The sequence below is a fragment of the Mesoplodon densirostris genome, chromosome 13 (genome assembly GCF_025265405.1).
Source record: "Mesoplodon densirostris isolate mMesDen1 chromosome 13, mMesDen1 primary haplotype, whole genome shotgun sequence".
Classification (NCBI taxonomy): domain Eukaryota; kingdom Metazoa; phylum Chordata; class Mammalia; order Artiodactyla; family Ziphiidae; genus Mesoplodon; species Mesoplodon densirostris.
In genome coordinates this window covers 84641452-84668263 of record NC_082673.1, presented here as the reverse complement: position 1 = coordinate 84668263, position 26812 = coordinate 84641452, and the positions used below count along the sequence as shown (strand labels likewise).

General features: G+C 47.6%; 1 protein-coding gene across 1 annotated transcript in view; it reads right to left on the bottom strand.

The window, feature by feature from the left end:
* TG (thyroglobulin) overlaps nt 1-25847 on the bottom strand; it is a 239070-nt gene extending 213223 nt beyond the window's left edge. Inside the window, exons 1-11 of the mRNA XM_060115916.1 lie at nt 25781-25847; nt 24681-24789; nt 23267-23364; nt 21861-22064; nt 21337-21496; nt 15460-15566; nt 14849-14992; nt 14473-14658; nt 8498-9598; nt 7270-7857; nt 2256-2495 (exon numbers count right to left, since the gene is read on the bottom strand). Of these exons, the coding sequence (XP_059971899.1) occupies nt 2256-2495; nt 7270-7857; nt 8498-9598; nt 14473-14658; nt 14849-14992; nt 15460-15566; nt 21337-21496; nt 21861-22064; nt 23267-23364; nt 24681-24789; nt 25781-25847 (3004 nt within the window). The remainder of the gene's footprint in view (nt 1-2255; nt 2496-7269; nt 7858-8497; nt 9599-14472; nt 14659-14848; nt 14993-15459; nt 15567-21336; nt 21497-21860; nt 22065-23266; nt 23365-24680; nt 24790-25780) is intronic.
* Between the last annotated feature and the right edge of the window lie 965 nt (nt 25848-26812).

The following is a 26812-nucleotide window of genomic DNA, read 5'->3' as shown; positions in this document are numbered from 1 at the left end:
AACATAAAACTAAAATGCCAGCTGATGGGAATTCCCTGGTGGTCCAACGGTTAGGACTCTGTACTTCCACTGCAGGGTGCACGGATTTGATCCCTGGTGGGGGAACTAAGATCCCGCAAGCTGCAAGGCGTGGCCAAAAAAAAAAAAAGAAAAGTGTCGGCTGAAGTTTGAGGGAATGGAATCACTGTTCCTCCTTCTTCAGGAATTCTCATTTAGAGCTGCTCAGGTCAACAGTGTCTTCAGGCACGTGAGACAACAGTGATCACTGATGACACTTATCACGCGCTGACTATGTGCCAGGCACAGCTGCCTAGCAGCCACCTTTCCTCCTGCGCCCGCCCCTCCCCTCACGAGGCCCTGGGACACTGCTACCAGGTTCTGATGGTCAAAGACACTCTGTGGCCCTCCATCTCTTTCTGCGCTGGGCCTTCGATCCCCGCACTCTATAGGACATGGAGGTCTGCATGCCAAGAGCTTCCTCTCCTCTGCAACAGCAGACGTGCCTCTTCTCAGCAGGAGGGATGCCAAGGAAAGGGGCCAACCCTGGTCCTTCTCCATAGACACTTCCTTTTTTCCCAGTGATGTCAGACATGCAAAATCAGAGCCAGTGGCTTTGTGGAGGGGAACTTCCTTAGCCCGACTTCTGAGGAACGTGTCATCATACCATTCAGCGAATAAACCCCTATATGGTGCCAACCGCTCTCTCTTCCCTTCCTCTAAATTTCCTTCCCTAACCAATGTGGTCACAACTCAAGGGGCATCAGTCCCTCCCCCTCTCTTTGATTACATCATACCCTGCCCATGCACAAAAGTTTAAAAAACTGGTTTCCTGCCAAAAGCAGAATCTCCAAGTCTCTAAGGAACAGAGAAAGAAAATACCTGGGCATGAGGGGAGGGGAGGAAGGAGAAGAGAAAAAAGAGGAGGAAAGAATCAAGGGTGGTTAAGCAACATTTTCCAGGTTCCCACGATCTGCTGAGTGCTGTGCCAGGCCCAGGATATAAAGAATAAGACGGGTGCCTTGTCCTCCAAGAGAGACGGCTGGTGAGGGAGAGAAGCAGAAAACAGAGATGGCCCTTGGGAGACTCTCACATGTGGTCAGGGAAATAAAGACATGCGAAACCCAATGTCAAGGTGGCAGCAGACATGCCAGGAACATGAAAGCAGGGAGGCTCCAGCCTGCGGGCGTGGGCACTCTTCATCTCAGTACAGACGTTGTGAGGGGAGCCCTGCTTTGCTGTTTTGTGACCCAAGCCCAGAGAACCCCTGACAGGGGATCAGCTAAGTTGACAAGGGGCTGGGAACTCGGGTATGCTTGGAGATAGAAGAATCGGTTCTCCCTGCCAAGTTGGTGTGGGGTCAGCGAGAGGACTGCAGGGACGTGGGACCCTGCTGCCAGAGCAGGCTGCAGGCGCTGGAGGACGAGATGGGGCCCTGGGATGAGACCAATCTAGGCTCCGAGCCTGGCCATACCAGGCAACAGGGGCGTGGGGCAGAGGCCCGGGGGCCAAACCACCAGCATCGCATCCAGGCTCTGCTAGTTATTAATTGGGTGAACTTGGGCGTGTGACTTAACTTCTGTTTCCACATTTGAAAATAATAAAAGATGCTGATTATAGCATCATGCTCATGGAGCTGCTGGAGGATCAGATGCCAAGATGTGGTAAATCTGCTGAGCACAGCAAGTGCCTGGCCAAAGGTACATTTCAACTAATGTTGAGCTGTTATTAGGCCAGAGCAGTGTCAGTCCTCTGAGCATATTTCTGTTATATGCAGGTACTAAGTTATGCTTTTTGGAATCACGACCTGGATAAGATTCGCTCACATGAGGAAGGCGCCTAAACCCAGAAGTTCCTCAGTTAGGAGGGCTCCTCTCCTCTCCCCCTTGGAGGGGTGTTCCTGAATCCTTGGAAATGGAGGGGAGCCTCAGAACAGGCCATGAGGGGAGTGGGAGCATTTGGGGCTCACATATTTGAACCTTCTAACCAGAAGTCTTGGCTTCCTGGTGCGCGGCAGGCACCATCTGCAATACAAAGTGTGAAGCCCTGCCCCCAAGGGGCTCTGCTGGAGGAGTGGGGGACATCTTGGAGAGGTGTGCAAAATTCCAGCTTTGGCTGGGCTCACAAAAAGCCTTTGTCTTTTCCAGAATCCATGGGCCCAGGGAAACCGCAGTCCTGAAGATGACTGAAGAGGAACTAATTCAAGCTCTTGCTTCCCCCAAAGAATGAACAAGAAACCAGAAGCATGGGGCACTCACTGGACAGAGCTGCCAATCGAATGGCATAATCACTCCCGCTCAGAAACTTCTCCAAGAAAGTCTCCCGGGGTGGGGAGAGGCGAGGAAGGGCCAGCTCCTCATCCGTCAGCTGGATTCCTTTGGCCGCTAGGAAACTCTCTCCCAGAGGGAACCGAGAACTGTTGGAATCCATGACGATCTCTTCTGCTTCCTTAATGAACTGCAGGACACGAAGCTTCACTTCCTCACAAGAGCCAGGACCTAGGGGAGTAAAGACATCACAGATGGATTCATCCACCTCGTGTTGCTCCCTTTGACCCCTTTGAAGTATGTGAGCATGTAGACACACACACACACTCACACACACACACACTCACACACACACACACACTCACACACATATTTCTGCCTCAGCTGTTTCCTTCACCTCAACTCTTTCCACAACCTGAAATGTCCTTTCTGTTTTGTCTCCACAATTGCATTCACTCAACATTTATGTAGTATCTATTTTGTAAGAAGATTAGTAGTAGTTAATGTTTATTTCATGCCAGGCATTGTACTATGAACATTTACACAAACAATTTAATTTAATTTATTAAACAGCCCAATATGATGTTATTATTATTTGTGTGTTACAGATGACAAACTGAGTCATGGTGAAGTTATATAACTTTAAACAAGCTCCTAGCTGGCAAATAGTTGCTTCAGAATTCCAATCTAGTCAGTATGACTCTAGAACCAGTGATGTTGACCAGCTGCCTCAAATGGAAGGATGGACAGATGGATGGATTGATGGATAATAGATGGATAAATGCGGGAATGGATGGATGGATGGATGAGTGGATGGATGGATGGATGGATGGATGGATGTATAGACCATAGATGGGGGGACGGATGGATAAATGGGGGAATGGATAAATGGATGGATGAGTGGATGGATGGGTGAATGGATGGGTGGGTGGATGAGTGGGTGGATGGATGGATATCAAAAGTTGAAAGGAGTCACTGTAATTTAGTAAAGAGTTATTCTTATGAAAAGGAAAGAGCATGACTCTCAGAGACCTCTGGGTTCAAATGTCAGCAAGATCACTTATCAGCGGTGTAATAATGTGCTTAACTTTTCTGAGCTTCAGTCTTGTGATCTGTGAAATGGGGATAATCAGGGAATCTATCCCATAGGGTTTTTGTAATTATTCTATGAGTGTGGCAGCTGAAGTGATTGGCACATGTCTGGTACATGTTGTCCTTGAAATTGTTACTACTATAAAAAGCCACCCAGCCATATTTATTTCAATCAATCACACTGAATTCAACAGTGAATGTGTTCAGTAGATTCTTTTGAGAGCACAGGATTACCAGAAACTCTTGACATCTGGGATTTGAAGACATTGATTTCTGTGGATGTTCTTGATCAAAAAATCTATTCTCTCAATCCCACGGATTTGGAATCACTGAAGCAAAAGTTCACATTCAAAAATCTATGCTTACTGCTCATGTCTTTCAGAATAGAATGAAGATTCCATAACTGGACACTTAAGACCTTTGAAAATCTGGCCCCAATTTACCTTTAGTCTCTCCTTCTATCATTCCCTCCTAAGTACCCTGCCCCCCTTCCTACCACCTTTCTCCACCCATCCCCAACAAAGCAGACCCTTTCACAGTCTCCCTGACTCGGCACATCTATTTCCTCCGTCAGGAAGGGTTGGGCAAACATCCCTCATGATCCAGAAGCTGACGCCATGCAAATCTTTCCCCAACTCCCCATTCGGTGAGTAGCCCCATTCTCTGGGCATCCTCCATCGTGTCTTCTGTGTTCACACTTCTGTTCTATCATTTCAGTTTATTACCCAATGACAAGTCAGTTTCCCACACTAGGCTCTGAGCCCCTGGAGGACAGACACCATGACTTTCTCATGATTGTTTCCCCATCACACAGCACAGTGCACACAGTGGGTGGTCCATAATGCATATGAAGTGAAGAAAGCAAACTGCAAACAGGCCAGAGATGGCAATATGGACAGGACCTGACATCACACCCCTAAAGGCAGGAGCCATCCTCCCTGCATGTGTGTAGGAAGTTACTGGTCACCTCCTTACTTACTGTCAGTTGTACTAATCCAGTTAGTTGAGGACTTTCTATGTACTGGACCTGGCACTTTCCATCTATTCTCTGCTATAATTCTCACACCAACACTTCTGAAGTAGTTATCTGTCATAACCCAGATTTTACAGATGAAACTAAGACTAAGACCGACGCCCTTTCTCTAGCTCACAGAGTAGGAGGTAACAGAACCTGGATTCAAGATGCCTAGAGCTCTGTCTTCCAGTTCCATCCTTCTCAAGCTTTAGGGAGCATTAGATCCACCTGGGGATCTTGCAGATTTTGATTAAGCAGGTGGTGGGGTCCGAGATTCTGAATGTCTAGCAAGTTCCCAAAGTGGTGCTGATGCTGCCCGAGTCCACTTTGAGCATCAGGGCCCTGAACCAATGGCCACCAAGCCCTTCTGAGAATACACCCCCATCAACGAAAGAGTTTGAACATGCACCCCCAAAACATGTGCATTTCTTTATTTATAAAGCATATGTATGTACCAGTAAAATAATGTGCTGGGTACAGTTTTCTCAGCTGCTTCAGCTGTCAACAATTAATGGCAAAACCAAAAACAGAAATTTAAAAGGAAGAGATAAAATACTAAATATAAATGGAAGTTCTAATACTTTCTTCCCAGTGGATTATTCTATACACCTGGGTGGTCTACTCTACACAACCTCACGTTACTCCATGAAAGAGATGGTATATTCTAAGGCCAGCTCCAACGCTTTGGTGAATAAGGTCTCAAAGTGAATAAGACTAGCTGCTGAATTTACTAGGTGCTTTGGGTATCAGCAACTCAGGTCCCAAAAATTAGATCCAAAGAGGACCAAATTCAGTCTTAAATCATCTAAAATTACAGGAATGTCCCCGTGTAGGAGATCTGGCCATTGGTCCAGAGAATCTCAAAAAATAAATGAGACTTCTTATATAACAGTCATGCTGACATCTGTGTGTTGACTTTGAAGGTCAGCCCATTGCTAGGACTTGACATGTTAAAGGAGAATCCTAGTGGTGGGTCTCCAGGCTGTTCAAGATACCCAGGGAATTACCGTTCTCATCACATATTCCTATCACCCAAAACCCACTTCTGCTAAAGTCTAAACTTTGGCTAATGTCAAAATAGTGACACTAATTCAAAAAAATACATGCACTCCAGTATTCATAGCAGCATTATTTACAATTGCCAAGATATGGAAGCCACCTAAGTGTCCATAAACAGATGAATGGATAAAGAAGACACCTAAGTGTCTGTAAACAGATGAATGGATAAAGAAGATGTGGTGTATATACACACACACACACATACACACACACACAATGGAATACTACTCAGCCATAAAAAAGAATAAAGTTTTGCCATTTGCAGCAACATGGATGGACGTGGAGGGCATTATGCTAACTGAAATAAGTCAGACTGAGAAAGACAAATACTGTATGATATCACTTATATGTAGAATCTAAAAAATAAAACAAGCTAGTGAATATAACAAAAAAAAGAAGCAGAATCACAGATACAGAGAACAAACTGAACAAACTAGTGGTTACCAGTGAGAGTGGAGGGGCAATATAGGGATGGGAGAGTGGGAAGTGCAAACTATTGAGTATAAAATAGGCTCAAGGATGAATTGTACAACATGGGGAATATAGCCAATATTCTGTAGTAACTGTAAATGGGCTGTAACTTTTAAAAACTGTATAAATTTTTTAACTTTTTAAATAAAAAAATTAAAATTAAAAAAATAGTCTGATTAATTTTAACAATAGCCAGAAAGGTCTGGACAATGTTAAACATTGCAAAGGATGAATTGAGATATTTTATTGGACTTAAACAGCTATAATATTACCTGTAAAATTAGCAACTGCTAGTTAGTGAGATTCTGCTTTGGTAATACCAGTGTTGAATCTGTCTGGTTGCTCTTTCAAACTGATGGCATGGCTATTTGGTGGTAAGCCATTTTAGTTTAAGACACAGAGTCAGCTTCATTCTGTTTATATCATACACCATAGCTTTGTTGAAGTCTTCTGCCCCAAAGCTGAACTCACAGACCTCCTTCAGCAGCTCTTCCATTAGCCCTTGAATTAACCCCCCTCAAGTATTGATAAATAAAGGCACTTTGAAGACAGAAGCTCTTCCTGAGGTCCAGAGCACCTAGCAGTGTCCTTATAAGTAACAAAACCATCACAATATGAGCTGGTTAACCAAACGATGCACCTAACTTATGACAGATTACTAAAGCATTCGTCATACGGAGCAAGAGCCAGGTCATATTCACTTTATAGCCTTCACTGGGCTAAGAAAATGCTTTGCACACAGAAGACATCCAGTTAAAATTTGAGGCATTGATTTAGATAATCAATTATATGAAAACTTAAAAATGAATTACATTAACTTTGCCGATGCCTGACTACGTAGGGAAATCACCTCCCTTCTGTGAGCCTCGGTGTTATGGACTGAATGTTTGGGTCCTCCCCAAGGGGATGTGCTAAAGCCCTAATCCCCAGTGGGATGGTATTTGGAGGTGGGACCTCTGGGAGGTGATTTGGTTTCGGTGAGGTCATGAAGGTGGGGCCCTCATGATGGGATTAGTGTCTTAAAAAATGAAGAGACCAAAGCTCTTTCTCTCTCTCTGCCATGTGAATACACAGTGAGAAGGTGGCCTTCTGCAAGCCAGGAAGACGGCTCTCACCAGGAACCGAGTCTGCCGGCACCTTGACTTTCCACCCTCCAGAACTGTGAGAAACAAATGTCTGTTGGTTAAGCCCTTCAGTCTGCTACTCTGTTATAGCCTCCTGAGCTGACCAATACATTCAGTTTTCTCAACCATACGTTGAAGGGATGTACCTGGCCTTCTCTAAACTCCATTCCAGCTTTGACAATACACTCCCACCAGACACCTGTTTTTAAAAACCACAAATTCAGGTCTTTGTAGTTTAACTCACATGCTGGGACCTTGCTGGGCTCGGTCTGGGTTCCTTCCAGCTTTTGACCAGCCTCATCCACACACCAGCAGCTCCGGAGGTCGAAGTGGGCCAGTGGAGTGCTGAAGTCTGAGTAGGGCCCTGGGTATCGGCTGAGCTGGCCATTTAGGATCTGCCAGAAGAGGTAGGGCTCCAGAAGGATGTTTCCTCCGGGCTGGGTCAGGTTCCCTTCCAACACTGCCAGCGGGACATCTTGGACTGAAGAGTATCTTGCCAGCACTGGGAAGATGTCTTGTTGGCCAGCCTCATACAGACTTTGAATAAAGAGACGGAAGCTTCTGGAAGCCACTTCTCTGTAGCTCCTGATCTTCATTAGCAGCTCTGCAGGGGTCAGCTCCTGGCCACCACTGTTCTGAGCTCGCCACTGTTCATACCACTCAAAGGCCTGCTCGGGGGGCCCGTCACATTGCACGTGTCTCCACTGCCCGCTGGCACTGCACTGCGGGATATAGATGCTGGAGAGGGTAGGCGGCATGCTGGGATTAGAGACCAGGGTCCGCACCGTCCCAAGGAAGGCGTGCTCAGCCTGTAACTGACAGGGTGTGGGGCCTGGGGAGGAACAAAGCACAGGTATGTCAGGTTAAGAAGTTTAATAAGCCCCGAAGACCGAGATGGAAGACCTTAACTGTCCAAACTCCATCTAACACCTTATACAACCATAGAGATGCCATCAACCTTAAATTTGTAAATATCATCCAGACAGAGAACATCTCCATCACTAAATCAACACGGTTGAGACCAGCTGTTGTCAGCACGGCAGACACGTACGTGGCAGTTCCTTAAGGCCAAATAAAGCTCCCTATTCACTCCTTAGAATGGTAAACAGTATCAAGACCTTTCTGGACAATTTTTAAATCAGCCAGCATAATATTTAAAATGGATAAACAACAAGGACCTACTGTATAGCCCAGGGAATTCTTTCCAATATGATCTAACAACCTAAATGGGAAAAGAATTTGAAAAAGAATAGATACATGTATATGTATAACTGAATCACTTTTCTGTACACCTGAAACTAACACAACATTGTTAATCAACTATACTCCAATAGAAAATTAAAAGTTAAAAAAAAAACAGCCAGCATATTTTGCCATAACAGAAATTGGGGCTTTAGCTATGACTGTAAGGCACTGTGTCAGGAGCCCAGGGGAGAATCAGAGTCTGCAGATTGAATACGCAACAGACTTACATTGCTTGGGGTCTCCAAGTTCACTTTGAGTTCCGGGAATAGGCTGACCCTCAGCGTCCACACAGTAACACTCTGAGTTGAAGCACTGGACAGGGAGGAAGTGCCCCTCACTGGTACAAGAAGGGACAAACAGGCTGGACCCTGCAGGCTGGCTACCCAAGAGGCTTTGCACGCGCATCCTTTGCTTTTCACACTCTGTGGGGCACTTCGGTTTTCCACCTCTGACCCTGGAGCCAGCAAGTTCTTGGCCCTGGGCATCCACGCACCAGCACTCTCCAGCAAAGCACTGGACCTCCTTGTAGCTCCCTTCTGCAGTACATGATGGGACAAAAAGGCTGCCAGGTGTCTGCCCACAGCCCTGGGAGCTAAGCACCATTTCCATCACATCACCTAAATCCTTTGCTTTGTCCTCTGGCACAGAAATAGCATGCTGCAAGAAGAGAAGGAATTCTGGAAGCTCCAGGAGGGAAGAAAGGAATTTCATGGCATTTTGATTCTCTTGTAAGTTGATTTCAAAGCCAAAGCTGCCCACAACTGTCTTATTCATAGCAGCGCCCGTCTTCAAGGCTTCAGGGGCTTCCCTGGCAGGATTTGAATCCAGTCCCACGGAGAAGGGCTTGGCTGGATCTGCTAGTGCCCATCCATTTGGGAAGCCTGGGAGACCAAGTTGCTGGAAAAAGCGACTGAAATTAAACGTACCTCTTGGGCCCAGGGCTCCAGACAAGTTAAACTGGATGACATTCTCCAAAAATCTCCCTCCAAAGAGGTTTTGCTGGAGTCGCTTTGGGTTGGTGGTGAACTGCAGGGCGAGACGGGCCAGCTCTTGGGAGGGAAGAATCCCTCTGATGGCTTCTTTGAGGAGACTTTTTAGGGCAGCAAACCGTGTATCCTGCCCTTGTATCATTGGGTGGAGAATCCCAGAATCCACAAAGAGCTCCTTGATCAAGGAGGGGCAGGATGAGGCAAATCTGGTGACTCTCTGAGAGCCCGGTCCTTCCTCGGGAGCCAAGAACAAGTCGTGCCGGCTGAAGTAGCCCGAGGGCCCAAAGCGGAGTCTGGAAAAGGCCCGCCGCCTCTCGGAGGGACAGGACTGGTCTTCAGCTGCAGGAGAAATGCAAACAGAGATGCAAACAGAGAAATGGTTTTACTGTCACCAGTAGCCCTGACACAGGCCTCATATCTTTCTGGTAGTGAGATGAAAGAAGTCAGTCAGGGACCGAATTCATACCTCTTGCTTCTCTGTATCTTTTTATTAACATTTTTTTCCTTTCCCCCTGAGCAGAACCCGTGGCCCCCATCTTGGGGAGTAAGGACTCCAGTTGACTTGACTTTCTCTCTTAGATTTCATTAGAGGGTGACCTCCCCCTCAGGCCGGGCTGAGACACCAGCTCACTTTCTGGAACCCTGACCACACATTCACCACCATGAATGATGTCTCCTCACCAGGTGTCCTGCCTCGCCCAATATTCAAGTCCACCTGGAACCTCACAATGTGATCTCACTTGGAATGAGCATCTCTGCAGATGTCATTCGTTCAGATGAGGTCATACTGGATTAGGGTGGGCCCTAAATCCAATGACTGATGTCCTTAAAAAATGCCATGTTACAGAGAAGATACACGAGGAAGAAAAACACATGAGGATGGATGCAGAGGCGAGAGTGATGCAGCTATAAGCCAATGAAGGCCAACGATTGCCAGCAAACATCAGAAGCTAGGAAGGGGCAAGGAAGGAGTCTACTCTGGAGCCTTCCGAGGGAGCGCAGCCCTGCTGACACCTTGAGTTCAGACTTATGGCCTGCGGGACTGTGAGAGAATAAATGTCTGTTATTTTAAGCCACCCAGTTTGTGGTCATTTCTTACGGCCCACCCTAGGAAACTACTGTACTACCAAATTCCTATTTGTTTTTCATGAAATGCTGTTTTCCAGTATTCTCCTACTGGAATTCTTAATGGCCTTTAATGCTTCATTATATGCTCTTCGTGTGGCTTCCAATTCCTCCTTGTGGGTCATTTCATCTGGGCTAACTAGTTCGTAGTCTGTTTGAGGAGAAGAACCATACTTTAAGTGTTATTGGTATTTCCCATAATTAGAAATATTTTCCTATGTTTCAACATATTGATACAGTATTTAGGAATTATGATATTTCCCACAATATAATACAATAATGCCCACTCAGCAAACACACTTAGCACATTCCCCCAGGCTTCTGGACCTTTCCTTGAAATTATTAATTAAATAGTATTAACTCAGTCAACTCAATACATGCGTGGTCAGGTCATTCTATCTGAGTATCCTAAGTTGACTGTCATCCCATTCAGAGAAAAGATTTTAATTTCAAACTCCGATTGTCTCAGTCACATAGGTAGAAGGGAGAAAGCTCCATTTTTCTCCATAAAACCATAAATCTTAGAAGTCCTTTGCAACCCACCCACCCGCAACTTTTCCAAATAATTCTTTTCTCTCAATTCACATGGGTGCCAAAAAGGGAGTCAGCCAATTTTCCTCTGTAACCAGGCAATAGAGAAAGAGCTGGAACTTGCGATCAGAGAGACTGAGAAAGACTGGCAACATCTGAACACATAACACATCCGTCCACGAGGCCACAGCTTCCTCTAATGGATATTACAGCAAGGTATGGAAGAAATCAAGTTCACGGTTCGGCTTACTCTCTTTCCAAATTAAGAGCATATCCTGTCCATTCATTTGTTACGTAGAGTTACCAAGGCAAAAAAAAAAACAACAAAAGAAAATTCAGATATTCGTTCCATGTGGCATTTGTTTCCATGGAAATAGGACTGATACACCAGAGAGAAAAAGTAAAAAAAAAAAAAATATGATCCATGCATTTGTAAGTTCTTTTGGTTTTAATTTGGAAGACCGCAGTTCTTCATTTTCACCTGGAAATTGGAGGGCACAATATTCTCTGGGTTTTAATAGAACCAAAGTGTAATTGTAAAACTACCTTCAAGGCACAGCTTCAGAATGTTCATTTTCCTACATCCTCACACTTAGCAGACAGGATGGTACCCAATACTGTGCCAAGAGCTCAAAATGTTAAGTTGGAGAAATCAAATGGTTTACCAGGAAGTATTGAAAGAACATTAACACATGTCTATTTTGAGCCTCTAAAAAGGCTGTACTCCTCCTTCACTGTTTCAGATCTTGCCCAGGCCATCCAGTTCACCTAAATTGGAAGCCTGCAAGTGCTCCTGGATTCCTCCCCCTCCACTGCTAACACCTTTCAGGGTCTTCCTGCAAGGTGGAACAGAGTCTTTTTTTTTTTTTAAGATTTTCTTTTTTTGATGTGGACCATTTTTAACGTCTTTATTGAATTTGTTACAATATTGCTTCTGTTTTATGTTTTGGTTTTTGGTTTTTTGGCCACGAGGCATGTGGGATCTCATCTCCCCGACCAGGGATCGAACCCACACCCCGTGCATTGGAAGGCAAAGTCCTAACCAGTGGACCGCCAGAGAAGTCCCTGGAACGGAGTCTTACTGGGATGCCTGGTGACGTGTCTCAAGTCCACACCCTCTTCCACAGCCCGTTACTTCTACTTCAGTATTGCTTCCCGTCCTGGGCTGAATAGTCTCCCCAGAACTCATGTCCTTCCTGGAACCTCAGATGTGATCTTCTTTCGAAACAGGGTCATTGTAGATGTAATGAGTTAAGATGGGGTCCTACTGGAGTAGGCTCTACTACTCTAGAGTGCTCTTAATTATAGGATATAGTGGGCTCTTAATCCTATACAACTAGTGTTGTTACAAGAAGAGGAGATGAGATACAGAGGCAGACACACAGGGAGACAGCCATGTGGCAACAGAGGCAGAGTGTGGAGTTATGCAGTCATGAGCCAAGGAACACCAAAGATTGTTAGCGTAAAAAAGAATGAAACAATGCCATTTGCAGCAACATGGATGGACCTAGAGATGATCATACTGAGTGAAGTAAGTCAGACAGAGAAAGACAAATATAATATGATATTGCTTATACGTGGAATGTAAAACAAGGGTATAAATGAACTTACCTACAAAACAGAAATAGAGTCACAGATGTAGAAAACAAACTTATGGTTACCAGGGGGTAAGGGTGGGGAGGGATAAATTGGGAGATTGGGATCGACATATATACACTACTATATATAAACTAGATAACTAATAAGGACCTACTGTATAGCACAGGGAACTCTACTCAATAGTCTGTAATGGCCTATATGGGAAAAGAATCTAAGAAAGAGTGGATATATGTATATGTATAACTGGTTCACTTTGCTGTACACCTGAAACTAACACAGCATTGTAAATCAACTATACTCCAATAAAAATTAAAAAAAAATAAAATAAAACAATTACGTTTCTATCTAAAAACACAAAGATTGTTGGCGACTAACACAAATCAGGAAGCGGCAAGGAAGGATTCTCCCCTGAAGCCTTGCGAGAGACCATGGCCCTGCTCACAGCTTGATTTTAGACTTCCAGCCTTTAGAACTGTGCAAGAATATATTTCTGTTGTTCTAAGCCACTCAGTTTGTGGTCATCTGTTACAGCCACCCCAGGAAAGTAACATAGGCCCCTTATCTCTCTTCAAGACACTGCAATGACCTTCAAATGCCCCACTACCTGCAGCTTGGTGCTCCTGTACAATCTGTCCTCCAAAATGCCTGGGCTGTCTTTCCTACACACAAACCCCACATGGCACTCTCCAGCTTAAAAACCCTCAACAGCTCCTCTGACCCTCTAGGATGAAGCCCCCAAGCCTTTGCTTTGCTATGAAAGACCTTACTACCCCTGCCTTTCAGAGTTCCCCACCCCAAACATACTCCAACATGTTTTTTCTCTATCCTTCTCACAGATTCACTGTTCATTAGCTCACCAACACCTATTACAGATCTTCCTCAACTGTGGTGGGGTGACATCCTGATAAACCCATCGTAAGCTGAAAATATCATGAAGTCGAAAACGCTTTGAATACCCAACATTGTAGCTTAGCTTTGCCTACCTTAAATGTACTCAGAACACTTACATTAGCATACAGTTGGGTAAAATCATCTTAACACGAAGCCCATTTTATAATAAAGTGCTGAATATCTCATGTAAGTATTATTTTTTTTTTTTTGGCTTCACCGCAACGCTTGCAGGATCTTGGTTTCCCGACCAGGATTTGAACGTGGGCCCCAGCAGTGAAAGTGCCGAGTCCTAACCACTAGACAGTCAGGGAATTCCCTCATGTAATTTATTGGATACTGTACTGAAAGGGAAAGACAGCATAGCTGTCTGGGTACAGAATGGTCATAAGTGTATGGGTTACAATCGAGTGGCTGATGGGGGGAGCTGCAGCTCGCTGCCGCTGCCCAGCATCACGAGAAAGTTTCATACCGCATATCTCTAGGCCGGGAAATGATCGAGATTCAAAGCACTGTTTCTACTGAAAGTGTATCATTTTTGCACCATTGCAAAGTCAAAAATTGTAAGTCAAACCATCATAAGTCGGGACCCTTTCGTATTTATGTCCTTATAATTTTGTTTCTCCTGCTCTTTGTAGAGAGAACGACTCTCTTTATTTTCCTCCTTCAGGAAACATCTTTATTTTAGAAGATGCTCATCAAGTGTCACCTCTTCCATGAAGCCTTCCTGGATGTTTCCTTGCCATACATGCTGAGAGATAGGATTGACCCGGTTCTGCTCTGTGCTCCTTCAGCTATCAACACACACTTCTCTCATGGCACGTGTACACTTAATTCTTCTACTATTCTCTGAGCTCCCTGAGGAAGCAACCATGCCTGACGCAGGATGAGAAATGTGCTGGAAATTAATGATGATAAACGGGTTTGCATCATGTTGAGCCTGAAGGGCCCGTGGGGGCACCCTCAGGAGGCATTGGAATTAATGGGTTATGAAGAGGTCCGTCTGGAGAGACACTTAAAGTCACATGACCTGACAAGAACAAGAGAGGAGGCCTGGAGAGGACACCCACCACAGGATGGAGGCTCCCCTTGACGCCGCGTCCCCTGGATCTCCCGTCCCTGGGCGTCCACACACCAGCACGGCCCATCCCTCTGGCACTGTACCGCCTGGTACTCCCCATCTGGGCGGCAGCTCGGAGTGCAGGGGTGACCGAAGCTGGTGGCTGTAAACCGCTCCACTTCACATTTTGTGGGGCCTACAAGAGATCCGAGTGGTAAAGGAAAGGACAGTTGGTGTGTTTACAGCACGCGTTCTGGACGCTGGTACGATTGTTTCAATCCCCGCACCCACTTTGCTGGGACAATCACAGAGACTGCAGCGACTTGAAAGCCAAGTGGTTTTCTCCTAGCAGAAACACACACATCTGCCATGGGCTTAGTACTTACATCGGAATCTGCCCGAGATGACTAGCTGCACCGCTAGGAACCGTCTCCGCAGTATTCGGTACAGGGTGGTCTCAGCGAAGGTGGAAGCAAGGTCCAGGCCAGCAAAAATGGTGTCGTAAATTTCACCGAGTAGCAGCTCCAAACCTGAGCCAAGACAGCAAACGTTTGGAGGGATGGGTTCATTCAGACAGGAGGCCCTGACCTCGCTGTGTAAACAGATATGAAGAGGCCAGAGCCTCCACTGGCATCATTGTGCTTTGGGTCTGAACAAGGCTTTAATGGTTTTCAAAGTCAGGGCGGCTGTGTATGGTTGAACAGTTTGTTCACAGCACAAGGGAGCACAGCTGAGAGAGTGAGAAATTGCAGTCCATCCTGGGTTCTACTTGCCAAGCTTGGAGCTGCAGCTGTGCAGGGGTGGGGCGGGGCGGGGCCGGGCACCTCTTTCCAGTGTGTGCAAAGGCACCACGTGGACTATCAGCAGCTGTGCTTAAAGGACTGCCCTTGAAAGTCTGCGAAGGCCACGCCCTCCTCCATACCCAGGACAGCCCAGCCGCTATTTCTGATTGACAGGGAGTGACATTTAGGCTCTCGGGTCTGGGGAATGCGCTTACCTGTCTCAGCCAGTTCCCGCCCTTGGCTGTCCACACAGTGACAATACGCAGACACCTCCGGAAACCTTCTGCGAAAGGAACTGAAGGTCACAAATGCGTCTGGGAACCTAAGAGACAATGGGATTTATGACCACCATTTCATAAAAAGCAAGTCATCATGAGCTCTTCCTGTAGAAGTAAATTAATGTGGCCTCATTTCATCTGGGGAAAAGAAATGTCTGCTTCTTTATTTCATGCCATTTGCTCCATGCTTCCTGCAGTAAATGTATTTTTTTTTTCTAAATTGGTTGTCCTTGGCCAGAGTGAGGCTGGACTTGTGAAAATAAAGCTGTGCTTGGCTGTCATCTACTAATTAGCGTTTTTCTCACTCGTGGCATTTGACCAATTTATGCCCAAGCGTGTGTCTCATAGGACCAGGCAGAAAACAGTTAATGAGCATTGCATTAACAAGTTCCTTTACAAGAATATAACCCTAGAGACTAAGGGCCAAGTGTGCTTTACAGACATATGGTACACATTGTAGATGATCTCATTTGGGGAGATCAGACAACTTCAGATCCCTTTACAACTTTTCAAGAGCTTGAAAAGAAGCCAAATTCCAGGATAGGAAATTCTTATGTAGGCCATTTCCCAGTCCCATAGTTGAAAAAAACACCAAATCAGTGTGACATCTCTAACAAGGACTATACATCCCTTGCCATAAATTGAGGAAAAGGATGCCTAAATCCCGCCTGACCCGGCAATTGCTAAAGGGAGCTAATTGGCTGGGCTCCCCATCCTGGAAGTAATATGAAGCCCAGGTGAGTGACGTAAGGCTGTATCAGGAGTTCTTCCCACGTGCAGTGACATAGCAACCAGAGGGGATTTGTTCACCTTTATGCAACACTGAGAGATTTATTTTATGCCCTATATAGCAAGTCTATGAAACCCAGTATAGTATGTTTCTACCTACATCTGGAAATATATCCCCAACCAATAAGTGAGCAGAAAAGCAGCTCTCTGCACAGATAGGTCTGTTGCTGTGTAATATATTCTAGCACAATGTTGAAAACAACCTTAATGTCCAAAGATATGAAAATTAAAAGTAAATTATAGTAAACCCCCTAAACGAATGCATGCATAATATTATGTAAAAAGGGTTGAATACAAAATGGCATGTACATACACTACAATTGCTCCTATGCACATGAACCAGTATTGGAAGGGAATATATTTGCAGGAACTGCTCAGAGCCTGAACACAGGGTGCACGAGTATTAGTTCATTTGAATGGAAATGAATGCACAAAACAAGACCTATGAACGCACTGTAGAATTATGGATTTTTTCCATGTTGTTGGTCTATGACTGTGTGTATGTGAGTTAAATTAAAAAGAATGTTACACTAAGTGAGTTGAATAAAAGAAACTAAAAAGTCACTTGGCCCAGTTGCTCCCACTGATGGGAGGTATATGACAGAAGTTCATTCATTGGAACCTGGGACAATTCAATTACAAAAGTGCTAATAATAGCAGCATAATCACTTCCATTTATTGAACACTAATTTGTAGAAGACAACCTGCAAAATGTTTAATATATGTTGACTCATTTAATTCATTTAACCCCACTAAAAGGCAGGTGGTATTTTTTTCATGCCCATTTTAGAGGTTAAAAAAGTGAGGTGTATTGCCCATGGGTCTTGAGCCAGTGGTGGGAACGGAGGTTCAGATCCAGGGCTTCACCACCACGTGATCTCTGCTAATGGTGTTACGCAGAGTGTTTGGCTGTATCCAGCTCCTGCCCCATATCCTGAGAGGCAGTCCTCTGTTTGGACACTCTTCTTTCTAGGCCGGACACGGAGCTTTTCCTGGCATCTAATAGACAGTGGTGGGTCACTCAGCTGGCCCGGAGTTCTGAAACCCATTCCAGCATGAGGCACGGGAAGTTTAAATCACTCCAGTCCCACATTCCACCAATTCAACTCAGAGACCCACCTCAACCTTCAACTAATGGAAAAGGATGCTTCCCTTTCTTTGGATTTTATCAGGATGAGAATAACAGAGTCCTCAAGAAGGAAAATTGTAGTGGAGGGGAAAATGATGGCGTTTCTGCTTTTATGTTCAGATTGTGGCCAACATAGAGTTAGAGAAATCACTAATGAGGCTCCGTGCAATACAAAATGTCAGCCCCTGCCAGGCGTCCGGTCCTGCCCACCTGCAGTGTAGGATTCGTGCCCCTGGGCCCAGGGAGCCAACACCCCCTTCTCAGTCAGATGTTCCAACCTTCTCCCGAACCGCCCCTCCAGACATCTCGCCATTGATGAAGACTAGCAGAGCCCTCCTCACAGTCAAGCGCTGTGACTCCCACAGTGCCTGGGGCACTGCAGACACTGCAGAGGGTCCTGTGAGGGCAACAGGTGATGAGTCCACGAGGATGTCTCCACACACAGTCGCTCACACGTTCAGGCAACGAGGCCCTTTTACCACATGTTGTGACGCATCTGCTCCGTCCCCCTGGACCACCTGTATCGCATGGGTTGCCAAGGCGTTTGAAGAAGTTTGAATGAGCTCGGTCACTAAGGACAAGAGCTAATAAAGAAACCAACTGACTGAATTTAATTCGGGTCACTAAAGCCTTGATAATGGCATCGGCTCTTAAGCCCTTTACTACAATCTGCTTAGCCAGAATACGCTTCCTGAGTTAGTGCCTAGGTAAGGGCAATGTGAAAGATGGGGGAAGGGCCGGAAGGACTGGCAAAGCTCACTCCATCATGTCACCCCATCATGACATGTTTTCTTGGTCACCGGCCAAACAGGTATAGTTAACAGCTGCCTTTTTCAAGAGGCAAAAGGACCTGCCTTAAATGGGCAAATGCTGTGGCCAAGCACATCAAGAACCCACAAGAAACAGGTTGGCAAATGAGGCTTCCAGGCTCCCTGTGGCCCCATGGAAATAGGTCAACTGCCTTATGCCACTTCTCCATGTGAATTTCCCATAGAAATCACCTCAGATTCAATATTCTGAAAGCAAATTTGTGACTTTTCCTTTCCAGACTCTTCCTGTACCATCCATCCAGAAACCAGACCTTGGAGTCCTCCTTAACTTTTTCTCTCCCTCGCCTCCCATATATGTTCCTTCACCAAGTTCCATGGAGTCTACCAAGTCAATATTTGTCCAATCCCGCTCCGTCTCACCATGGTCCTCTCCATCACCTGCTCTGGTCCAAGTTGACAGCACCTCTCACCTGGACTAGTACTGTAGCCTCTGAACTTGTAAAGTCACCCCCAGGCACCCATTGTGCTCTTCCCTGACACCAGTCCATTCTTTTCAAAATTCAAGTCTGGTGTTTAATAAGATATACCCAACTCCCACTCAGGCTTAAAATTCTTGATGCAGTATTGGAGACGTACTGAAACTAAAAAACTACTCCTTGTTTATCTGACATTCAAATGTCACTGGCCATCCGGTATTTTTTCAACTGGCAACCCTAGGTGTTACATCTAGACTCTCCACGTAGCCTCCGTGGCTCCTGACACTTTGCTCCAGTGGAGTCACTGGGGCTGGCACTGCCCAGGTCTGCTTATCAGAAAATTCCTGAATATGGCTGGGCTTCCAGTAACCAGCCACCCGACCCTTCCCATGACCTTCTTAAATCAGAATTCGCTCAGAGACATGCTTGCTTACATAAAAGAAAGGCTCCCATTTCAAGGGTAAACTTGTTTTGTTCCTTAACAATAGATGCTTAGTCCTGAATGCTTGCCTTTAACTCGACTGCCCTCTGGTGGAAGCAGCTATGAATTGAGCCTCAAGCTGGCACCTGCAAGAAGTTCTTTGATGACTGTAGGCCTACTGTATGCAAGGTTCTGTGCTCTATGCTGTGGGGAACAGAGATGAACTGAGGTTTTGTGGGATAGTAAAAGGAGACAGACAGCTCTGGAACCCACCAATTGTGCTTCCTAGGCTAGGGTCCTTAACTTCTGTGCTTCAGATTCCCCATTGTGTGCCAGAGACCATCAATTCCAATTATTTTTGTAAATACTGAAGTAAATGAAAGGATCTCAAATTCCCTGTATATAGTGAACATCCAGTTGAACTTGAACTGAGCACACGTTAGTTTGCATCAATGAGCATCAGTAAATCAGGCTGTTTGCAGATTCCTACGTGCACACGGGCAGGCCTTGTGGGGTGGGGAGGGGACCGTAACCTACATTTGCTGAATGTAACCTACATTTGCTAAAGGTGGTGATCAGTAAGGAATCTGTAAGGATTCCTTACAGATGCATAATAATTTACAATTTTCGCAGCGGTTTTATAGACAAGGGCTCAGCATATCTTCACCATGACCTAATGAGCCCGTGTTGTCCTTACAGATGGGGACACTGAGGCTCAGAGAAGTAAGTGACCAGGTCACTTTGCCAGCAGTGACAGAGTCAGAATGAGGGTCACAGGGCAAATGCTATGGGGTCAGGCAGGTAATGCAAACAGATGGAGCAGAGGTATCTGGCAGCAGGACATGGAGAGACCCAGAGCAGCGGGGTGGGGGGGGGGGAGGTGCACTCAGTCCAAAGAGAACCAGCTTCTTGGTGCCATGCGACAATGCATGTAGCCCTCACCCTTGTTCTTCAGGATCAGGAATTCAGACTTTTGTGTATTATGTGGAACATATAAAATTGCTGATGTGCAACTATTTTTACCTACACAAATGGAAATTTCACAGGATTCTACTTAAAATCCCCCAGTTTTTAAAATACTATGCAGCTCAAAAGAGACTTACCTCTGGGACAGTTCTTGGTCACAGGCTTTTATCTGTAACCCCTCCCGGCACATCCCTCTCTCTCATAGGGAAAGAAACTTGCTGTTTTGAAAGCCAGCCACATAAAGGCTCAGGTTCTCCAAGAGAATTCCTATCAGTATTCACAGACTAATAGTCTTATTTATTTTCACTCAGAATGTTTCAATTATATCTGAAGTCTGTGTGAGGCCCTTACAGTAATAAAGTAGCCATCTTGAAAAACCAGAAGCTCTCCAGTTATTTGGACCAAGATCTATGATGCAGCTCCCTTTTTATATTTGTTATTTGAATCTTTAAACTCATTGATAAGTGCAAACATACATGTAATTTATAAAAATGCATAAAAACGGTCCACGTTTTTTATGGAGCCATCTTTTTTCCTTTTCTGCTGGTTCCCTTCTCCACAGCAACCTGCCCCTCAAGGTGGCTGTGATAACCACACAGTATGTGCTTATTCATACTTTTCTCTGCACTCACCTAATCCTATACGGACACAAGCATGATCACATAATATGAACATAATATATTATCACATATGCACATGAAGGGACCTGTCTGATGTTTGTTTTCTAAAAATTAAATCCTCTTATATTATCTGTACCTTGTGTATCATATTATCTTAAGTGTGCTGCAGAATCCTCTCCGAATCAACTGGAAGAGCTGATTTGCATTTTCTTAAAGGGCTGCAGAAACATTTATGGCAGGTACACATTCATCCAGCCATGCACCTTGGGCTGTCAGCCACTTTGTGCCCAGTTTTTGGCTACAATAAAAAACGATGCAGTAGACATCCTAGTACATACATCTTCACATTATGGTGTCTTTATCTCCATAGGCTGGCTGGGCCAGAAGGTTCGCCTATTCTTAATCTGAATAGCTATTGTCAGCCCGCTTTGTGGGGAATGCTGTAGCCCTTCAGATGTCCGTCACAACAAATGAGTGTGAGGCCTCTCTCCGTTCCCACGGGCTGCGTGTCTCACACACAGACACACACACACACGAGTGTGCACACATCCCAGCATACAGTCCCAAAGTGAGCGGGAGCTTTGGCAGGAGATGGGAAGGGATGGCCCGTGACGAGCTCGCTCAGGGGCCCAGCAGCCCTTACCTGTTGTAGCTGTGGACCAGGTCGAAGATCATCATGTCCGTGGTGTTGACAAACTTGCACTGCACAGACATGAAGGCTCCGTCTGGAGAACACTGGGGTGGGGACTTGTCCCCCACCCCGTGGAGGAGGCGGCGGTTTCTTATCTCACAGCTCCCTGGACCTAAACATTTCCAAGAAAACAATTTTTAATTCTTCCATACAAGGAGGTGTGTCCACTTCTGCAGTCTAGGTGCATGGGTTCATAGTACACTCATGACAGCATCCCAAACAGGGACTAAGGCCTGGGGCGGGAGGTGCTCCTTGGAATCCTACTTACTCTTCTAATGAGCAGCCGGTGAACGTTGCTGTCCACCACATGGAACTATCAGCAGGGATAAAACCTTCCTAAAATCCCTTCCTTCCCTGTGCCGAGGGCCAGGTCCTCTGCCTTTTCTTGGGGAGCCCTGACCCCGTTTTGGTTCCGATATGGGAGGCCGCACACTGCCTCCACCTCCTCATGGGGTGCTGGTGCCAGTGGGACTTACATCGTGCCGGCCTTCCCTGCTGGCGGGTCCCGTACACCTCCATCCCTTCCGCGTCCACACACCAACACTGCTCCCGTCGCAGGTCGCACTGCACGGGCTCGTAATCCCCCGAATCCTGACACTGAGGGAGGTAGGACGTGGCCGTGCTGTTGATGTAGCTGCTCAGTAAGATCTGCTGCTTCTGCAGCTGGCAGAACGACAGACCTGGGGCAACGAAGAGCGGCGTCAGAGCAGGACAGCAGGGACGATAGGGGTCGTAGCCCAGGAGGACCCCTCTCCCTCCCCAGAGGCAGGAAGGCAGGACAGCAGGGACGACATAGGGGTCGTAGCCCAGGAGGACCCCTCTCCCTCCCCAGAGGTGGGAAGGTAGGGCGGTCCCTCCCACAGCCCATGGGTGCTCGAGGAGCGGGCAACAGCCTCAGGACCAGCGTTCCAACTGCCCAACTCTATATCCCAGGATTTCTCCTGACATCCTGCGGACCGAGCTTGGAAGGGCAGATTTCATCGTGTCCCATGGGTCCCCGGGACACCCCACGGCCCTGGCGCTGCAGAGGTGCAGTGTGAATGGAGTACAGGCTGGCTGTTGACAGCTTGTCTGAATTCAACTTTCCCCGCACACTTGCTGTGTGACCTCGGGGAAGTCTGTCACCTCTCTGTGCCCCACTCACATTATCTACAGAATTAAAATACAAGTGCCTTCTTCAGGTGCATGAGGACTAGTGACATTAGTGATTACTGCCCCTATTGAATACCTACTGTGGGCCGGGTGTCTTATGTGCATTTTAAATCCTCTCAACCATCACAGTTGATCCTATAGCAGATACTATATTCGTGTTACAGACAAGGAACAAGAACTCAGTGACAGTATGGGACCCAGCAGCATGTTGGCCCCCAAAACCAGTGCCCAAAACGGAGCTTTGCTCCATTAAAGGATAAGTGGTTCCAAGCTCAGTTTCACAATTTTAAGATGACCAGTGTAAACTGACCTTTGTTTTAGGCTGATCTGTGACATGCTTTAAATGGGGACTGGACTTTCTTTGACTACTCATCATAACAATCATTTTAACAGGGAAGTTTCCACCTCAGTCTCAAATTTTAGAAACACCCCAGGTGAAAGAACACTTCCTGTGCACGTGGCTGCTTTCTGGTTTCAGAGACCTTTGATGTCTGCTCCCTGTCCCTTCCTTAGCACCAGGTACCTAGCCTGGCACATGGGGGATTTCAGAGGCAATTAGCTAAACAAAGGACTTGTCCTGTTGATTTTCACAGCAGTCCTGTAGGAGACGGGGTCGAATTCAAAGGGGAAGACCCAGCAGCCCATGGGGAGGCTCACCCTTGACACACCCAAGCCTAGTGTTCTACCCAGGATGTGAGTTGTCCCCAGCGGGTCCCCCCTGCCAACTTACAGGACGCAGGCCGCCCAGGCTGCCGGCTGCCGGGCACTTCCCTGCCGTCGGCGTCCACACACCAGCAGGAGCCTCCATCCTTCCCGCACTGGACAGTCCTGAGGGCAGGAGACACAGTCAGGTACCTTTCTTCTTCCTTTCCATCCCTCCAAGCTTTAATTCATTTAAACTAGGAAGAGACTGGTGTGGAGCAGGGCAGGCGACTAGAGAAAGGGAAAGCGCCGATACCTGTGACGGCCCCGCACACTCATCCCCCACCAGGCCAGTCTGCCAGCCCTGTAGCAAAGGCCACGCTGGTGTCCACGCTCCTGCCCCATGGAGGCTGCAGGGGGTAAAGGTGCTCTTCACATGGACCAGGAGTGTGCAGACGGTGGCCTGGGTTATGGTTACTCAGGAAGCGCTTCGGGGGTCTCCAAGGGGAAGTGATGGCTAAACTGAGGTGGAGGGGCGAACAGGTGTTATACCAGGGGCCTAAGAAGGTAAAAGGTGTTCCAGGTAAAGAGAACGTCGTACGCAAAACCTTCTGAGGAGGAGCAGGGCTGGCTTGAACCTGCACGTGGCCAGGAAACAGACACGGGCACAGCTAGATATTGATTAAATAAGGCGGCAAAGGGGAACCACCCTCCTAACTCCTCTGATCCAGAATTCCCAGAGCTCCAAGCAGGGACTGGCCTTTGCACTGGCCTTTGCACTCTCGAGAGTAGGTAAGAGCTTTGTCAGGCGCACAAAGCAAGCTTGTGAATAAAATGGAGGTGGGGTGGGGGGTGACGGATGTCTCAGGGATGTTTCCCAGAACACAGCCCTAGAGACGGAGTTCCCCTTGTTCAAACGTGGCTGGAACAGCGTGGGGAAAGTGAAACACATGCAAAGGGTTCCTGTGTGTTATCACTCCACTCTGCCGGGAGAGAGTCCCGGGCCCCACATTCTTGTTAGGGCAGCCAAAACCCCTTTCAGAGAGGAGCCCAGTGGGGAGACAGCGTCATGCAGCCCAGAGAGCCGAACTCAGCACAGCTTGGAGGCAGCCACTGACCTGAAGGTTCAGAGGCCCCTGCTTCCCTCCACCTCTGACTCATCAAGAGGATGCAGGGAGGAGAAAAGGCGCCAAAGCATCAATCATTGGATCTCCCCACCCCTGCACCCCTTATTAATTAGGGTAAAAGCTTTGGCAGGAAAGGAGGGGACATCTTTGGCTCTGGCTGGAATGAAGCATGGGTTGGGGCACTCTGGGTCAGGTGACTCAGTGTTGATTAGTCTGAGGATCTGAGTGGCAGGCACCCTCCAGGTGACAGTAGCCACATCTCACGTTCAAGGAGGAGAGTAAAGGGAGGGCGGGAAGGGTGGACAGGGGACAGGAATGAGATGTGCTTTAAGGCCTCCAAGGCCCCTGAGTCCACATGGCTGGAGTAGGCCTTACTGGAAGCTGCCATCCTCAGCGCACTGGGGAACGTGGTCTGCTCCCTTCAGAAAGGCCGCCTCCCTCTGCTGCTCACACGGACGGAGAGGCTGGGTGTCCACCTGGTACTCTGCACAAAGGAAGTGACTCATCAGAGAGGAGTTGTTGGTCTGGATTCCAGTAAGAAAGACGGGCTCCCTAAAGGCACAGATGCTCTTCCAGGTTTTATTTCTAGCACCATCATCAAGTATGTTCTAACTTGCAATTTTGCAGCTACTCACACCTTTCCAAGTATGACATTAGCTCCCGTCATCCCCTGGGAGGCATTATCTCCACCTTACCCATGTGGCCCTAAGACTTGGGCAGGGAATGTCATCTGTTCAAGATCATACAGCTGGCAAGAGAAGGATTCAAAATGAACCCTTGGATTGCACGCTCCCCCAGGGAGCAGTTGGGTCAGGCCAGAACACCATAAAGGAGGTGCTCCTGAATTTATCAAGGCACTCCCTGCAGACAGAGCGCCTTCCTGGTCCCGCATGAGAATACAAAATAACTCCCATGTGTCTTACTTTCCATGGAGAATGCGTGTAACATGCAGGAGCTTATGCAGAAATCACAGTCACAACTGCTTACTTTCCCAGCGAGGAAGCAAGCTGAAACTTATCCAAAGTCACAGGTTAAGTGGCTGAGCCACAGCTAGAATTTAGGTCTATTTCATGCCACAGGTAGATTTGTGTTTTTCACTACCTGCTGAATATTTCTCAAATACCCCACACGGATAACCTAGTACTTGAGATCGCTAAGAGAATTAAAAAAACAACGGCAATGCCAAAATTTGCTAACAGGGTGGGGTGGGGGAGAACTAGAGTCCGACTGGGAAGATCTGGTTTCCCATCTCCTCTCCGCAAATCACGGACTCCGTGACCTCAGACCATCCAGTTTCCCTCTCAAGACCCTGTCTCTTCATCTGAAAAGGGAAGAGCAAGGAACTGACCCGGGACAGGTGAGGATTAAATGAGATGACAGGTTCCAAGGCCCTGGGGCAAATCCTGGCTAACAAGGGGCTGGCCTGAGAGCTCTCTCCTGACCCGATGCCCCATGGCCTCAGGCTCAGAACTCACCAAAGCTGTTGGCTGACACCAAACAGGCTGAGCCCAGCAGACTGAAGACCGCCAGGGCCAGGGCCATTTTCCTGGCCCTTCCAGGGACGAAGAGGTAGAAGCCGCTGTCCGCCTGGTCTCTGGCCAGGGAGCCTTTATAGAGCCGATGGGGGTGCCCCCAGCCCACCCGCCCCCGGCGCTCAGTGAAGCAGTGCTGCCCTGTTTTCTCTGCTGGCCACGAGGAGGTCCTCCACCTGCGTCTGCTCCCTCTGAGGACACTCATGTGGCCAGTGGGCGATGAGAATCTTGTGCAGCTGTCGGGGGAGGGGGAGAACTGGGGGGCATGGCTTCAAAATTCATCTTCAAGGGTAAAGGCCAAAGCTCTGCGGCTTTCTGGGCAACGAGCTCAGGCCCACCATGAAGGAAACGCAATCCCGCCTCCCTCCCCCCTCCTCCCTTCCTCCTTCCTTCCTCCCTCCCCCCTCCTCCCTTCCTCCTTCCCCCTCCTCCCTTCCTCCTTCCTTCCTCCCTCCCTCCTCCCTTCCCCCTCCTCCCTTCCTCCTTCCTTCCTACCTCCCTCCCTCCTTCCTTCCTCCCTCCCTCCTCCCTTCCCCCTCCTCCCTTCCCCCTTCCTTCCTCCCTCCCTCCCTTCCTTCCTCCCTTCCCTCCTCCCTTCCTCCTTCCTTCCTCCCTCCCTCTTCCTTCCTCCCTCCTCCCTCCCTCCCTCCTCCCTCCCTTCCTCCTCCTCCCTTCCTCCTTCCTTCCTCCCTCCCTCCTCCCTTCTTCCTTCCTTCCTCCCTCCCTCCCTTCCTTCCTTCCTCCCCCCTCCTCCCTTCCTCCTTCCTTCCTCCCTCCCTCCCTTCCTTCTTCCCTCCTCCCTCCCTCCCTTCCTCCCTTCCCCTCCTCCCTTCCTCCTTCCTCCCTCCCTCCCTTCCTTCCTCCCTCCCCCCTCCTCCCTTCCTCCTTCCTTCCTCCCTCCCTCCCTTCCTTCCTCCCTCCTCCCTCCCTCCCTTCCTCCCTTCCCCCTCCTCCCTTCCTCCTTCCTCCCTCCCT